A 15,598-nucleotide genomic window follows, 5' to 3' on the forward strand; every position below is an offset into this window, starting at 1 on the left:
CGCCGCTATCTCAGAGTAACAACTCCACCGGGGTTGCTATTCCTTAGACGAACTGTCTCGATAGCAACTTATTAAAATGACATATTGGGACGAAATTTTAAACAAAGCAATGGATGAGCAAAGTCAATGTAACCTGAGGTATGTGTCTAAATATGACAGTAGCCAGCAATATGTATTGTTAACTATACTGGGTATATACAGTATATGGCTAAAGAATGTGATGACTCTAACTTCGGGATGATTCGGCGTTTGTCACTCAAATTCGAGATTAAACAGCGTATGCCAACAGCATTCTGAGTTCAGATCAGGACTTGTAAAACTTGTTAAATAGTGGATGCGAAACATGATGGCAGAAAACACAAAAAGAAGATTAAAAACTTTGGAAACATAAAAAAAAAACAAAAACTCTAAAAAATATGTTTGGATCAATCAACAAACAAATCTTATGGAGATCTAGGCAGAACCAAATATGTCGATGACTTTGAAGAGCTCTAGACAGAATATTGCAGTAAAGAAGATCAGAATAGATAGCACGGAAAAGATGGGAGAGCAAAGAAAACAGAACTAGGGTCAATGTTGGAAGTAAAAGTTACAGAAAGCCAAGGCTTAATTTGATACGTAGCATTATTGGAAGAAGGATCCGAACTGGGGAAAATATAATATGTCAAAGTTGTAATAAAAACATTAGAATAAAAGTTTAATAATCTGAAAAAGTATAAGAATGGAACCTATTATACAAAATATAGGAAAATACTAGCCCGAATAGAATACGAAAAAAAAGTTACTAAAGTTTAATCGACGAATACTCTCGAGTTTCCAATTTTACTTTACTCTTTTCAACAACTCTCTGCCCGACACTCTTAGTTTATTTATCTTTTACGTTTATATTACACATTTTTTTCAATTTTTTGTTACACATTCATATCACAAAAATCATATCAATCAGTTTTTTAGGAAAAATTCATGTCAGTAACAGTAACACAGCAACAATAACTGTAAAAGTGTCTAATGTCAAATTTTTAAGCAAGTTTAGTGTCAAAGTCATAGCCAACTATTGTGTATTTTTATTAATACAGTAGACTCCCTGTATAACGAAAACTGAAATGACAGACTAATTACCTCGTTATAAGCCGATCTCGTTATATCAGACAATAATAATACTGTGCATACATATGAATCTGTAGTTTTCTAAACCATTAACTTCCTATAGTGAAGCCATCCGGAGCAATATAAGATGCTAATAAATATTGTTTAAATGGCGTTTTTGAAAAAAAAGGTATTTACTTTTATTGTCAATGAAATATATTAAAACATAAAAGAGTTGTTTACTTTTATTATCAATGATATACGTTAAAACAAAAAATCTGTACTTATATTTTTTTCCAACTACATAATGTATAAAGCGTATTTTCAAGGATAACATAAACTATTGCTTCTGCAATTTTAAGAACTCTGTCATTTTTAACTGCTTTAAATGGTCCAGTATCATTCTATCATATTTTCTAAAGATGTGAAACAGTTGTATTTATTCATTGTAAAGAAGTTTATTGCGGGCTGCAGTTAAGTTTATTGAGGGGCTGTTTGAAAAGGTATTTATTTATAGCCACGACCCGACCAAAAACGTAAAAAACACGTTTTTGGATCTTATTTTCTCTCGTTATAACCAAATTTGCCCCGCTATAGACGGTTATAGTTCAATAGAAATTTCACGGGACATCTAATGTATCTCGTTATAAGCGAAACCTCGTAATAACCGTGTTCGTTATAGAGGGAGTATACTGTATTTTACATACCAGCAATCTTTACTACATAGGTATTTTGATATCTTATCCAATATTAACAAATTAAGGATCAGATCAAAGAATCACGAACAACTCACAAATTAAATCAATTGGGTAGAGAGAATCTTACAATTTCAATACTCAAATACAGGGTGTTCCATTTAAGAGAACTCAGAAAATATCATTCCAAATTTCAAGCAATTCTTCTTCTTCTTTTTATGTAGACATGACTGTTTTTCAATTTGCCTCCAGTAAGTTGTCGCTCCATCGTTTTCGTGGTCTTCCTACTGATCGTCTTCCTATTGGGAAACCGTCTCGTGCCTTTTTACTACTCTATTTGTTGTCATTCGGCTTATATGATCGTTCCATTCTACTCTTCTATTTCTTACCCAGTTCTTGATGTTCTCCACCTTGCATCTACGTCGTATATCTGTACTTCTAGCTCTGTCCCATAGTATCTTGCCATAAATTTTTCTCTGCGTGTTTTCATGTTTGATGTTTCTCACATCCTGTTTGTCCCCTATGTCACTTTCATTTAGGCAGCCTGCGGCTCTGTTTGCTCTATTCACTTGATCTTCCACTTCAGTTTCGAGCTTTCCGTAGCTAGGTAATGTGAATTCTAGATATTTAAACTCCATCACTTGTTTTATTATCTGACCTTCCAGTTCCAATTTACATGTTAGTAAAATTGCTGTTTTAACCATGCATTTTGCCTTTTTTGGGGAAATTAACATGTTAAATTTTCTAGCGGTTATATTAAATTGGTGCAGCATACGTTGTAAATCGTCTTCACTTTGAGAGAGCAGATTATTTTAAATTGTTTTTTTCCCATTTGGTATCCTTTTTTAGTTCTCATTTTTTTTTATTATTTCATCCATAATTAGTTTGAACAATAGAGGACTCAGAGAATCTCCCTGTCTTATCCCATTACCAGCTTCAATAGGGGCGTTTAGTTCTTCTTCTACTTTTACTTTTATTGTGTTGTTTTGGTAGATATTTTCCATCGTTTTTATTATTCCTAAAGGTTTCTCTCTTGCGTACAATAAGTGGATAAGGCCTACCGTCCACTGGATCCGGAAAGCTGCGATCTGCGAAGGTACGAATTCGGACAAACGCCGATCGTCTATTGACTCAGTATTCTTCCGAACTCTATAGTGTAATTATGGCTATACGGAACAGTCTTTCTGATTCTGATTAAGAATTTTTCTTTTTGGAACAATCTCCTTTGATTCATCGACGTGTCAGGCAATATAGACGAAGAAGAGTAGTGTGGGTAAATCCTATTTACGACAAAAAGAAACGAGTTTTGGGAAATTTGCTCATTAATCTACGATGACCACCACTTTTCATGTTTTCGAATGAAAAAAGATACATTCCAATACGTTTCTTGACAAAATTTATGCTAAACTCGAAAAATTAACCGTTCATAGTCCATTGCGTAAATCTTGCGTGATCCAAGTTGCACTATTTCGCAATTAAATCTCAACATGCTGGGATCGGATGCGGCACCGTCTGAATTCGGACGAAAATGTACGAACGGTACGGGCCCAGTAGACGCGCTCCTCTTCAAACCACGTGTTTTTGATCCTACGTCAGATTTCGACCGAATTGGGACGAATTAATTTCGCAGCTTTCCGGATCCAGTAGACGAGAAATTTGACCCGGTCAAATTCCTTCTTAAGATCCACGAAACATAAATATGCCGGTTTGTTGTATTCTAATGATTTCTCTTGCATTTGACTCATTATAAATATAGCGTCGGTGTATGGTCTTCCCGACCTGAAACCTTGTTGTTCTTCTGCTAGTGTTATAATTTCATTCAGTTTATTTGTTATCACTTTGGTTGTTAATTTTAGTGTTGTGTTAAATAAATTAATTCCTCTGAATTAATTAAGAGAGGTATAAGGATGCTTGATCTCCATTCTTGAGGAATTCTGTTTTGTTCTATTATTTTTTTTTTGATTAGTTTTAATAGTTGTTTGGTCAGATCTGGTCCGCCGTACTTTAGAAGTTCATTCGGTATTCTGTCATCTCCTGGTGATTTTCTATTCTTTAATTTCCTTAATGCTTTCTTTACCTCTTTCTTCTCAATATTTATTTCTTCATTTGTCGTCACCTCTGGTGTTGGTGGTTCATTATCGTCACCTTTAGCAAATAGGGATCGAAAGTAATCTACCCAAGTTTCCTTCTAAATGTGTTCCATTTTTATTAGTTCGTTCATCTCTTTTCTTTGTCCTCTGATCATTCTCCATATTTCTTTTTGTGTTCCGTAGAAGTCGTGTTCCATCTGTTTTGAGAGGCTCTGCCAGTGTTCCCTTTTTATTTGTCTAACTAAAGTATTCGTTTCATTTCTAATTCGTTTATAGTGGTTATATGCCTGTTGTGTTCTGTATTGTAAAAAGGCTTTCTTCTTTTCTTCACATTTTGTCTTCATTTTCTCTCTAAACCATGGTGTTTTCTTTTTTGATATGTTAGTGTTTGTTACTTTTCTCTCTCCAAGTGATTCTGTTGCTTCGTTAATTCTGTTATTTTTGAGTTTTTCTCAGCTTTCCTCGATGATCTAATATTTCATTCCCAGCGATATTCTCTGATATCCTTTTTTGTAAAAGTATTTCGTGGATTCCGTATTTAGTCCTTCGACTTTGATTTTTGTTTGTGTTGGCGCCGCTCTCTTGGGTGTGAAGTATTTCAGGTTGATTCTTATCGACGTTTTCGATGGATGTATATCTCTGTTGGTTATAACATAATCTATTTGTCCACGGGTATTATTGAATGTATATTTGTGTTGGTCTTTGTGGTCAAAAAATGTTGTGTTTATTCTAAATTCGTTATTCGTGCAGAAGTTTATCATCAGTTCTCCATTTTAGTTTTTAACATCCTCATTTTCTTTTTGCTTAATTGCGAGTATTACTTGATTGCCTATTTAAGTGCTAAAATCCCTGAATATTATCATCTTCCCTATGACTTGACCTGCTACTTGTTGTAATTGGTCATAAAACGTTTCCCTTGTTGTTTGAGCTTTGTTATTTTCTGAGCCATATACTCCGATGATGTTCAGGTCTTCCTGCTCCATTCTTATATTTGCTGTATGAATCCTGAACGTATATTTGTGTTGGTCTTTGTGGTCAAAAAATGTTGTGTTTATTCTAAATTCGTTATTCGTGCAGAAATTTATCATCAGTTCTCCATTTTCGTTTTTAACATCCTCATTTTCTTTTTGCTTAATTGCGAGTATTACTTGATTGCCTATTTAAGTTCTAAAATCCCCCAATATTATCATCTTCCCTATGACTTGACCTGTTACTTGTTGTAATTGGTCATAAAACGTTTCCCTGGTTGTTTGAGGCTTGTTATTTTCTGAGCCATATACTCCGATGATGTTGAGGTCTTCCTGCTCCATTCTTATATTTGCTGTACGAATCCTGTATATTAAAATTAAATATTTCGCTACGTTAATAATTTTGGACAATATCAGACTATATTAAAAATCTTTTTAACATATATAGATCTTTTAATGTCATATTTCTACAATTCTACTGGGTATTAACGTTGCTACGAAGTTAATGAAAAAAACATAAATATCTTTTAACTTACCCCGTATAAATTGCAAAATCCTAATTGCAAAAACAAGAACATAGAGAAATGAACATATAGCATGTGCCATTAAAAAAAAGATAATTTTGTTCCACCATGTCAATATTGGTGACCCTGTATATTTAAAAATATTTTCAAAGTATGGCCCTATTTATGCTTTAACTTTTACCTAACTAATTTTTTTTTTGTACCTCTTACGACAAATGAGTAATAATGGGACTTCCTAATGCCGCACCCTGTATGTTCAATTTTTCTGTAATTTTTTAGAATGAATATGTTTGGCGGAAACGATTGTTCGCTTCACAGACAAATGAAAAATCACGAACCAAGAGAATGTACTGCAGTACCTACTCTAAACGGAACCAAAATTATCCATCCGACAGACACCGTCTTATATCACGGTACAAACTTACAAGATAATCGAATGGTTTGGGCTACGTTAACCCCTAGAGGTACCCAGCATTTCATTTCAGAGAACTATCCTCCCGATTTAATCGACTATGGAGACGAGGACCATTACGAAACTATTGATAATATTGGAGCGGTGGTGCCACCCGTACCACCATATCCTAAAGGTAAATATATTTACCATTTAATTGATTCGCATAAATATTTTTAGAATTTTTTTAAATGGATAACCTGAATTGGTAATGTATGTTTATTTAAGTATTCAAAAACCAATTAAGTACAAACTCGTTCCAATGAAGCGGATCCGTTTTTTCAGTTATTTTCGATATCTTACATTTAAACGATATGCTGTTTGTCGCTTATGTTCAGTTTTTAATTTTTAGTTCGAACAATAAACTTTACTGCTCTAATCACATCGACTTGTTATGAATTTTTTAACACCATTTGGCTACAGTGCCTCCAGGTGAGCATGGCGTAGGCGAGCGAAATGAACGATTATATTCTTGCCACTAAACGATGGAGGAGCTCAATAATCAACGTGAAGACAAAACCAGCTGCACACTGTGGTTCCAACCACAAATGTTACAAGCAGAATTTTGTATTAAGTTACACAGTAAAACAATCACAAATACAAGACAAAAATTGATTCCAAAACACCCGGAAAAGTTTAGTGAAGCATTAGCAGAAGCTGACCTACCAGTAGCTACCGGAGACCCTGACAAAACGTGGGAATACACAAAGAAATGGACCACTGAAGCCATCAACAATACTAATCTCAAAGACAAAACAGCTAGGAAAAAACATTGGATAACTGAAGAGACTCTCAATCTTGTAGAAGAAAGACGAAAACTTAGAAACGGCACATCGAATTCAAAACAAAAAGAAATAGAGATATGCACCATAAATACAACTATAAAACACTTGTGCAGAAGGGACAAAAATAATTATATTAAAAACATAATTTGTACAACTAAAGGAACATGCTGACCGCCAAAAATCTAGAGAACTTTTCTCAAAAGTCAAATATCTAGCGAGAAAATTCAAACCGCAGACACAGATCATCAAAGATAATAGTTGAAATACCATAACAAACCCAGACGGCTTCGCAGAGGTGTGGAAATAATATTGCGAATTACTATTCTCTAACAACGATCCAGACAATAATACAGAGAAAAGAAGTTATGAAAAAGAACCTACAATATTGAAATCAGAAATTGAGGCGGCAATTTAAAAACCTAAAATTTGGAAAAGCAGAAGGAGAAGATGGAATAACAGCTGAAACACTCAAAGAAATGGGAGAATTAAGGACAAAAGGAATGCTTAGAATTTGCAATAAGATCTGGAATACCGTAAAGTGACCAAATGACTGGAGTATCTTTTATTAGCATAGTATGTACGATTTCCACTGGAAATACGTGTATTAATTTTGCTACTTACGGAATTCTTCGGAATATGTGAAGGCATCCACTCGTTCAATAGTATAGTTGTCTATTGCTATATTATTTTCATTCTCAGGTGTTCTTTTGATGGTCATGTACTTAGTTTTTGTTTCGTTTCCTTTATTTTAAGCCATCTTTTTTGTGCTTCAGGATCAATCTCCTTGAACGTTTCCATTAGTCGTGTCTTGCTTCTACTAATAATGGCGACATCGTCTGCATATACAGTAATTTGTACTGTTTTGGTGTTTATATGGCCGATTACATTGGTTTTTCTGATGACTGCTTCAAGAACTAGGTTGAACAGCATGGTTGAAAGTGCGTCTCCCTCTCTCACCCCCATGTTGATGTCAAACAGGGGAGACAGTTCTCCATCCACTCCAACTGCGGATTTTGAACACTGCAACGTCATTTTTATGAGGCTTTTTTTGGTATACCTAGATTTCGGAGGTCTTCTAGATTATTTTTGTGTCGCAAAATATCAAATTGCAAAAAACTAGCCAAAATATTCGAATTTAGATTTGAATTTAGTGACTACGAAATATTCCAAGTTTGTTACAAAACTTCTTTGAACACAACATTTTATTGGTTCCCGCTGTAATTATTATTATTAAGATAAAGACTCTTTTAAGATGAATTAAAAAATATATTTATTTATAAATGTTTATGTAACATATATAAGTAATACATTAAAAAATATAATTACATATATTTCTTTATTTATTTTATTGCACTTTAATAAACATAATTAAGGTCAAGCTGTCAATCTACTTACGAGATTAATTATTTTTTACTTGTAAGTTTCTGGGACACACAAAGTAAACAAATTCATATAATAAATAAATAATAATTTGTTATGAACAAACACAATTTATGACATATTAGCACAACATGTCATAAACACAGTACATAAAGTAAACTTAAATGGAACGACGATGCTCGCCACCATCGAAAATAGGACCAAACGTGTAATTAAGAAAGCAACAGATATCGAAAAACATCCAAAAAATTTAAATACCAGAGATGATGCTCAAAGGCTCCCAAAGGCGTGGTAACCAATTGTAGAGAAAAACGTAGAAATTAAAATAGCGTATAAAAAGTGCTAAAAGGTATTTAAACAGAGCGTGCTGCGACCTAAAAATCACAAAAAAAACTAACATAAAAAAATCAAAATCAAAATCTGTCAAGGGTAATATCAAGGTACTTCACCTCATCAGAAAAATTTAGGCTGTAGTTTAGCATCATTGGGGGTATTAAGCCCGTAATTCTTCTTTTCTTGGTGAAGAGGACCATCTCTGTTTTCTTAGGATTTATAGATAGTGAGTGTTCCTTGCACCATGTTTCTATTAGTCGGAGAGCAACTTGTAATCTCTCACAGAGTGTGTTCTCAAACTTACCGCTTTGCAGGACAACAGTATCATCTGCATAGGCTATTGTGTAGAAACCGTTGCTGTTGAGTTGGTCAACCAGGGTATCTAGAACTATGTTCCAGAGGAGTGTTGATAAACTCCATTCGCTTAGCTCGGACATATTTTGACAGATTCATTGTCGGAAATATTATTCTAAATAGTAGAAGTGCATACTAAACCCATAACATTTTGGGTAGTATATATTTAAAAGATATATTTTAGTTGTTATAATTTAACATAACTATTTATTACATATGGCGCAAATAAATAAATATTGATTGTCGGTAATTTGTAAAGTTCTATTTTATATACTATTTAATTTGTTTACTATTAATATTGGCTATAAATACGTGTGCTTGGTTGTATAGTAATTTCCAGCCACTTCGAGTCTGTCAAAAAGTAACTAACTTCGCAAAAAAATAATTACTAAATTCACTAGACAGTTCGGACTGGAGATAGCGAACCGAGTATAGCACCCCTCCCGTGGACACCCCCTCGTAACCATGCCTCTAACAGAAACGTCTTCTACATTTATGCTTATTGCTCTATTAGAGAGCATATAGCCGGGATATGCTTATTGTGCAATATAGAGATTTTAAATTTGATGCTTGCAATGTTGCCAGATTTACAATTTTTATGATATCATACGTGACTTTTTCTTTTTAAAAACAACACTTTGTATTGTATTATTAATGAAATCCTCACTTCAGTACAAGTTTAACCGTATGTAACGCTTGGTATTCTATCTAGTCACCAAGGCCTTAAATAAATAAAACATCTAAGTGCCAAATAGTTTTGAAGTTATTCAGTAAATATAGAAACTACGGTGATAGAAAAAGATCTTATAGTGAAGTAGCCAACTTGTTCAACGATAATTTCCCAAACCATGCTCCTATCCATAAGACAAAAAACTGTTTTTTTCCCCGGTTTTTTATAGCGTTCTCCGCCTTCCGGTTCCCAGTTTCCAGCTACGTCGGTCATTCCATTCGCCAGGGTGAAGGTTTCTTTCCGACATTGCCTTCTGAATGCCGCCCAGCCAGGATTGTTTTGGCCTACCTCTCTTCCTTCTTTCCCTTGGCGTCCATTTTAAAATTTGGTTTGGCAGATTGTCGTCCGTCCATTCTTTTCACATGACCATACCAGATCAGTTGTCTCCTTTGAATTTCGTCAATGATGGTTGACTTAACTCCCATTATATTTCTGATATGGTCATTTTGTATTCTTTCAAGCCTTGATTTTCTAGCTGATCTTCTCCAGAAGTCCATTTCCAATGCAAGTAGGCGTCGCTCAAGGGATATTAGTAAGTTGCCATGTTTCGCATCCATAGAGCACTATACTTTTAAAGATGGAGTTAAAGAGAAGATGCTTTCTTTGATTTGATAGTTCTTTTGACCATAGCATCGGGTTTAGGCATCCTATCACCCTTTTCCTTTCACGATTCTGTGCTCTATCTCTTTTTCGGTGCGCCCACTCTTGTTGATTATTGTTCCCAAAATATATATATTTCCTCACAGTTCTTGATTGTTTCATGTTCGTTGACCATTAGATCTTCTACTTCATTCCCGATGCATAAGTATTGCGTTTTGTTTCTATTTACAGAGAGGCCCCATTCTTCATATGTTTTAAACAACCGTCTCGTCATGAATTCTAAATCTTCCTTGTCTGCTGCCACTACTACTTGGTCGTCCGCAAAATGTAGAGTGTATAATGTTGTATCGTCGCAAAGTTGGATCCCATTCCTGAACATGATTTCTCCAGTGTTTTAGTGCTTCATTTAAATAGATCTTAAATAGTATTGGAGGAGGCAGCATTGTTGTCGTAAGCCTTTTGTTACTGGAAATTCTTCTGATAAGGTGTTGTTTAGTTTGATTTTTGATGATGCTTTATTGTATAATTGTTTGACTGCGGCGATGATCGTGCTATTAATGAAAATCGTTCAAAGACTGCCACAGCTTTCTCACAGGAATCGTGTCATATGCTTCTGTGAGATCCACAAATAAAAGATGTATTTCCTGGTTTCTTGCAACCTTTCTTTTCATTCAGATAGTGTTAGGGTAAATATGTGTCTACGTAAGATCTTCCAGCTCTAAATCCTGCTTTCCTGCTTGCTGTTCAATTCATGAGGTTCGTATTCTTTCTCAAATCATGTTTTTTAAGATTTTACCAAACAGCCTGCTACAGGTACTGGTGACAGAGATACATCTGTAGTTTCCGCAATGTCTTTTGGACCTTTTTTGTGAATTGGAGTATCCAGGCTTCTTTCCAACTATTCGTGATTTCTTCCCATTTAAGTATCTTGTGAATAGCACTTTAAGATAGCTTATTAGTTTTGGTGTTCCGTTTTTAGAAGTTCTGCTGGTATGTTCTCAGAAGAACAAAAAACTGTTATAAGTTTCAATAAAACTTTAGGTTTAACGCACAGTTTCGTTGAAGATCCACAGAATTTCATTTAAACCATACAAAATCCAGTTGTTGCAAGAATTAAATGAAGAGGACTTCGACCCGTATATTACATTTTGTAAGATAATGATGAATAATAATTTTTACATTCTGTGGCAATGTAGTTCACTAAAATTAAAGGTATTGGAGTGGTTAAATCCACACTGGATACGTGAAAACCATCTCAAAGACCACAAAACTAATGAATTGTTGGGTATACTGGGTACTAAGTTACGACTTGTTCTCAAGAGTTTGGGCCCTACGTGCCCTAGTACCATGGTCCTGGGACTCTTACTCCTTCTTGAACAATTTTTTAAGTTTGTTGCCGGTTTGGCTAAATTCATATGGGTGTATAGAGATTTAGAACTTTAATACGAATTTAAATCATTTTTTCTTATATTTAAAATAAGTCACCGTTACTTAAAAGTCTATATTAATATAGAAATACTGTTTTAATTTTTAAACATGCTACATTTGTATTTGTTTATCCATCTAAAAATCTTCTATACCTACACTAGCTGTAGAGTTAGTAGTAGTTAGGCCAGTAGACCCCCTTTTTTTCAGCTATAGAAAAAATCGAGTTTTGACAATTCTGGGTTCCTAGATTACGAAGACGAAGATCCCACTCTCTAATCGAAAGCTACCAACTAACCAACATAGAACCCGATACATCCCACTACAGATGATAGGAAATGCTGATATGCGTTGCTCAAATTTAAATACTCTAAGAAGACACCTGCCTATCTCTAGACCGAGAGTCTCGTCACCAACTAGAATAGAACATCCCAACTTACCACCTTTGAATTTATATCCACACAAAGGAACGCTCAAGAAAAATGGTACTCTTAGTTATAGAGCAGTTGAAGGTAGTACGCTACCCAAATATGGCTTGTAAATATATTTTAAGTACTTATCCTCACCTTGTTCTTGAGTGTATATGTTTCAATAACGATTCTCTCTAAAAACACCAAAGCAACTTATTCCAAATTTACTGCTAAAAGTCAAACAAAAAATATAGTTTAGGTTGACTGGAGTAGCGTAATCTCCACTAAGACAATTTTTTCGACGTTTCGGCAGGTTATCCATGTATTTTTTTAAGAAATATTATTGACGTTCATGGCCACCAATGCAGTGCACCTCGTACGCTAACCACTGCAGTGGGCAGTTTTTAGGAGACATTCGTTGGACTTTCCGAGTTTGAATTTGTATCAACCCAAGTGTCTAATAAGGCAGGAATATGCTGAAATGATTCATAACACTTTGCTGATACCGATTCGAGCACGGGAGGTTTAACGAATTTGTCGTCCTAGGCCATATATTTGATCATTTAATTCAAACAAAGCGATAGCAGCTTTTGCTAAAAGATTTAATCTTTTACACGTTTTGTATAGTCCAGAAGACAGAAAAACGATATTATTAAATCGTTTTCGTTCATGCCGCCAAAGCGGTGTCACTTCTGTACGCTAACAACTGCAGTGGTTAAGTTTTGTGAGACATTCGTTGGAATTTCCGACTTTGAATTTGTATCAGCCCAAGTGTCTGATGAGACAGGGATACGCTGAAAGAAAACTTAATTAATACCAATTCGAGCGGGAAGTTTAACGAATTTGTCCTCCTAGCCATATATATTTCTCCATTTAATTCAACAAACCGACAGCAGCTTTTGCTAAAGATTTAGTCTTTTCATATAGGCATACAAATTTACATATATACAGTGTATGTGAAATAAGGAACTCAAAAAAGTGAAGAAATTTGGTGCAGGACAGAATTGTTCACCCAAGTAATTTGGTTATAATGCAATGAGTTTTATGCGTTTTCTTCTCTAATCTGTTGGTCGGCTATTAAACAAAAAACTGTGTTTTGACTTCATTATGACAACTAGTAGAAAAGCACCGAAAACAAAAACAAAACTCGAATAAAATGTAGTCTACTCGATGGAAATAAGAGGTTTGTTTTTGTTTCAGTTTTGTTTTTGTTTCACGTTTCTAGAAACACAAACAAAACATAAACTCAACTGTCCGTTAGTGGAAAAATCGCCTTAAGACACAGAACGCGTTGTTTACAATTGGTAACAATAAATGGGGCTACATGGAACTATATAACTATTTTGGGATATGTCAACAGTTGATACAAAAATTGTACTGTTCGGATATTGTCCAAATTAAAATTACATGTTTTGTGTTTGGAAGAACATCTGCAGATAATAGGCATCGTTGTGTAATAAGATCGGGAGATTCTAAAAACCAATTCCCACCAATCTTATCAAAATCTGTCTTTAGTACCAATAATATAATCCTCAACCAACCACCCATCTCTTGATTGGAGGAAAAGACAATTTGAAGAGAAGTAGAAAGATATGTTTAGGTTAAAGAGTAGTAATATTCTTCTCCATTTATATTTTTTTCTGAATGACTTTAAATTGATATTCTTATTAAATGGCGTTACGAATATTTCTGTAATAGAGGGCAATATTGTTTGACAGCTTAAATGTTTTGAAATAGTATGCCAAACTGGTTTCTTGATTTGTTGGTGTTTCACAATAACAATAATTTTTAGTTACTGTTTTAAATGTTAAATTTAACTGCTAATAAAATTTTATATACAAAATGGACATTGACATCAAATGTTTTATGTGCTTTGTACACGAATGCCGTTAGTTTTATTTCATATTTATAGTTTTAAACACATATATTTCCAAACAGTAATAATAAATTTATGTTAGTAAAAAATACATTCTTCCTCTATGTGTATTCACAGATGCGATAAAATGTTTTGGTTTTCTGGGGAAAATTTGTGTGAACAAACAACCACTAGTCACTATTTATAAAGTACTCTCGATGTAATTTTTATATTTATATTGTTTTCGGTGTCTATACCTCATGTGTTAGTTATGTTGGATGTTTATTAGTAACTTATTATTATAATATATAATGACGAATCATAAAATATTTGTTATAAAACAATATGACTTGTTATTTGAACACCTACTTCTTCTTCACGTGCCATATCAGAATTATCCGACGTTGCGATCACCATTGGGGAAGGCTTCTTGATCTGCTGTCGCATGGAATACTTGTCCTGGGGTTGTATTTTCGAATTCAATCGAATTTGAATGTGTATTTTGAACGTCCTTCGAAATGATATACGTATACGAGAAGAATTTGCAACGGCAAAACTGCAAATTCGAAAATCAAAACTCAAATAAAAAAATAAGAATAATTGACAGTTTTACTTAACCTATTAAACACTGCAAAGGAAGATCTTAAAAGAAAGATAACAAATATCAACTTAGAAATACTCCCTAACATAGGGAGTTACTGAAACAAGTTATGGCACAACTAAAGACAATAAGGCTCCGGGCCCAGATGGAATACTTGTAGAAATGTTGAAGGAGGGGAGTGAAATTATTCTCGAAGAATTGAAAAATTTTTTCAACGAATTGTCTTTATAGGGAGAAGTCCCAGATAAATGGAATGAAAGTTTGACAATACTACCCTTCCAAAAGGGAGACAGGCGTCGAATCTCGATAGCTATCAACCGGTAGAGCAGGCAGGATTCCGAAAGGGTTACAGTACAGCGGATCATCTTCTACAGTCAGAAATCTAATAGAGAAAGCCAACGAATATGACATGAACTTATACATTGGCTTTGTTGATTATGAAAAAGCATATCGACTCCATAGAACTTTGGGCAATTGAGAAAGCTTATGAACAACTGCAGGATAGATTCCCGATACAGAATGCTCATACATAATATTTACAAGAAAGCTACAATGAAAATACAATAGATGCGAAAACCTATCAACTATACTAATCAACAGAGGAGTTCGCTAGGGAGATGTTATCTCACCAAGCTATTCACACTTGGGCTGGAAGACGTGTTCAAAGACATTAACTGGCAGATAAAGGAATAAATGTTAATGGAAGAAATCTGAGTCATTTAAGATACACTGATGATATTGTAATATTCGCTACACGTTTCGAAGAACTGCAGACCAATAATGACGCAACTATTTCAAGCTTCGGAAAAAGTAGATTCTAAGATGAACTTGGAAAAAACAAAAATAATGACAAATACACCGAACATTAGAGAACTAACGTTGAACGACATAAATTTAGAAAACAGTAAGCAAATACATCTACCTGGGACAGATAATGAAAGTTAACAAAGAAAATCAAACTACCCAAATTACCAGAAAAATAAGGTTAGCGTGGGCAGGATTTGAAAACTGAGTTGGATCTTGAAAAGCGCTAAAATAGAACAATATTGAAAACCAGAATTTACGAACAGTGTATCCTCCCTATACTCACGTATGGTTCACAGACGTGGACACTGACCAAAGTCTACTTCTTCTTCTTCTTAGCCTTCTGTCGTCCATATTTTGGACATTAGGCCTCTCCCAACTCCTTTCATAGGTCTCTATCATCAGCAACATATTTCCAATTTGTTCCGGCTATTCTTTTATGTCATCAACCCATCTCATCTGTGGTCTTCCTCTTGGTCGTTTACTTTCGACTCTGAGATAGCGCGT

General features: G+C 34.4%; 1 protein-coding gene across 1 annotated transcript; it reads left to right on the top strand.

Moving 5' to 3' along the window:
* The first annotated feature begins 76 nt into the window (after nucleotides 1-76).
* Nucleotides 77-12,017, top strand: LOC140432192 (uncharacterized). Its single transcript, XM_072520016.1, has 4 exons — nucleotides 77-138; nucleotides 5,643-5,978; nucleotides 6,419-6,614; nucleotides 11,672-12,017. Exons 1-4 carry the CDS (start codon nucleotides 77-79, stop codon nucleotides 11,960-11,962), a joined length of 885 nt encoding a protein of 294 aa, XP_072376117.1. The 3' UTR covers nucleotides 11,963-12,017.
* The last annotated feature ends 3,581 nt before the right edge of the window (nucleotides 12,018-15,598 follow it).

The sequence above is a fragment of the Diabrotica undecimpunctata genome, unplaced genomic scaffold, assembly GCF_040954645.1.
Source record: "Diabrotica undecimpunctata isolate CICGRU unplaced genomic scaffold, icDiaUnde3 ctg00003179.1, whole genome shotgun sequence".
In the NCBI taxonomy this organism is placed as follows: Eukaryota; Metazoa; Arthropoda; class Insecta; order Coleoptera; family Chrysomelidae; genus Diabrotica; species Diabrotica undecimpunctata.

Excerpts from the sequence above, each read along its gene's own strand:
- LOC140432192 (XM_072520016.1), top strand. The coding sequence starts at position 77 with ATGACATATTGGGACGAAATTTTAAACAAAGCAATGGATGAGCAAAGT. Across the intron at positions 5,979-6,418 it reads ATTTACCATTTAATTGATTC|ACAAAAATTGATTCCAAAAC; the intron begins GCATAAATATTT and ends CACAAATACAAG. Across the intron at positions 6,615-11,671 it reads CTGAAGAGACTCTCAATCTT|ATTACGAAGACGAAGATCCC; the intron begins GTAGAAGAAAGA and ends CTGGGTTCCTAG.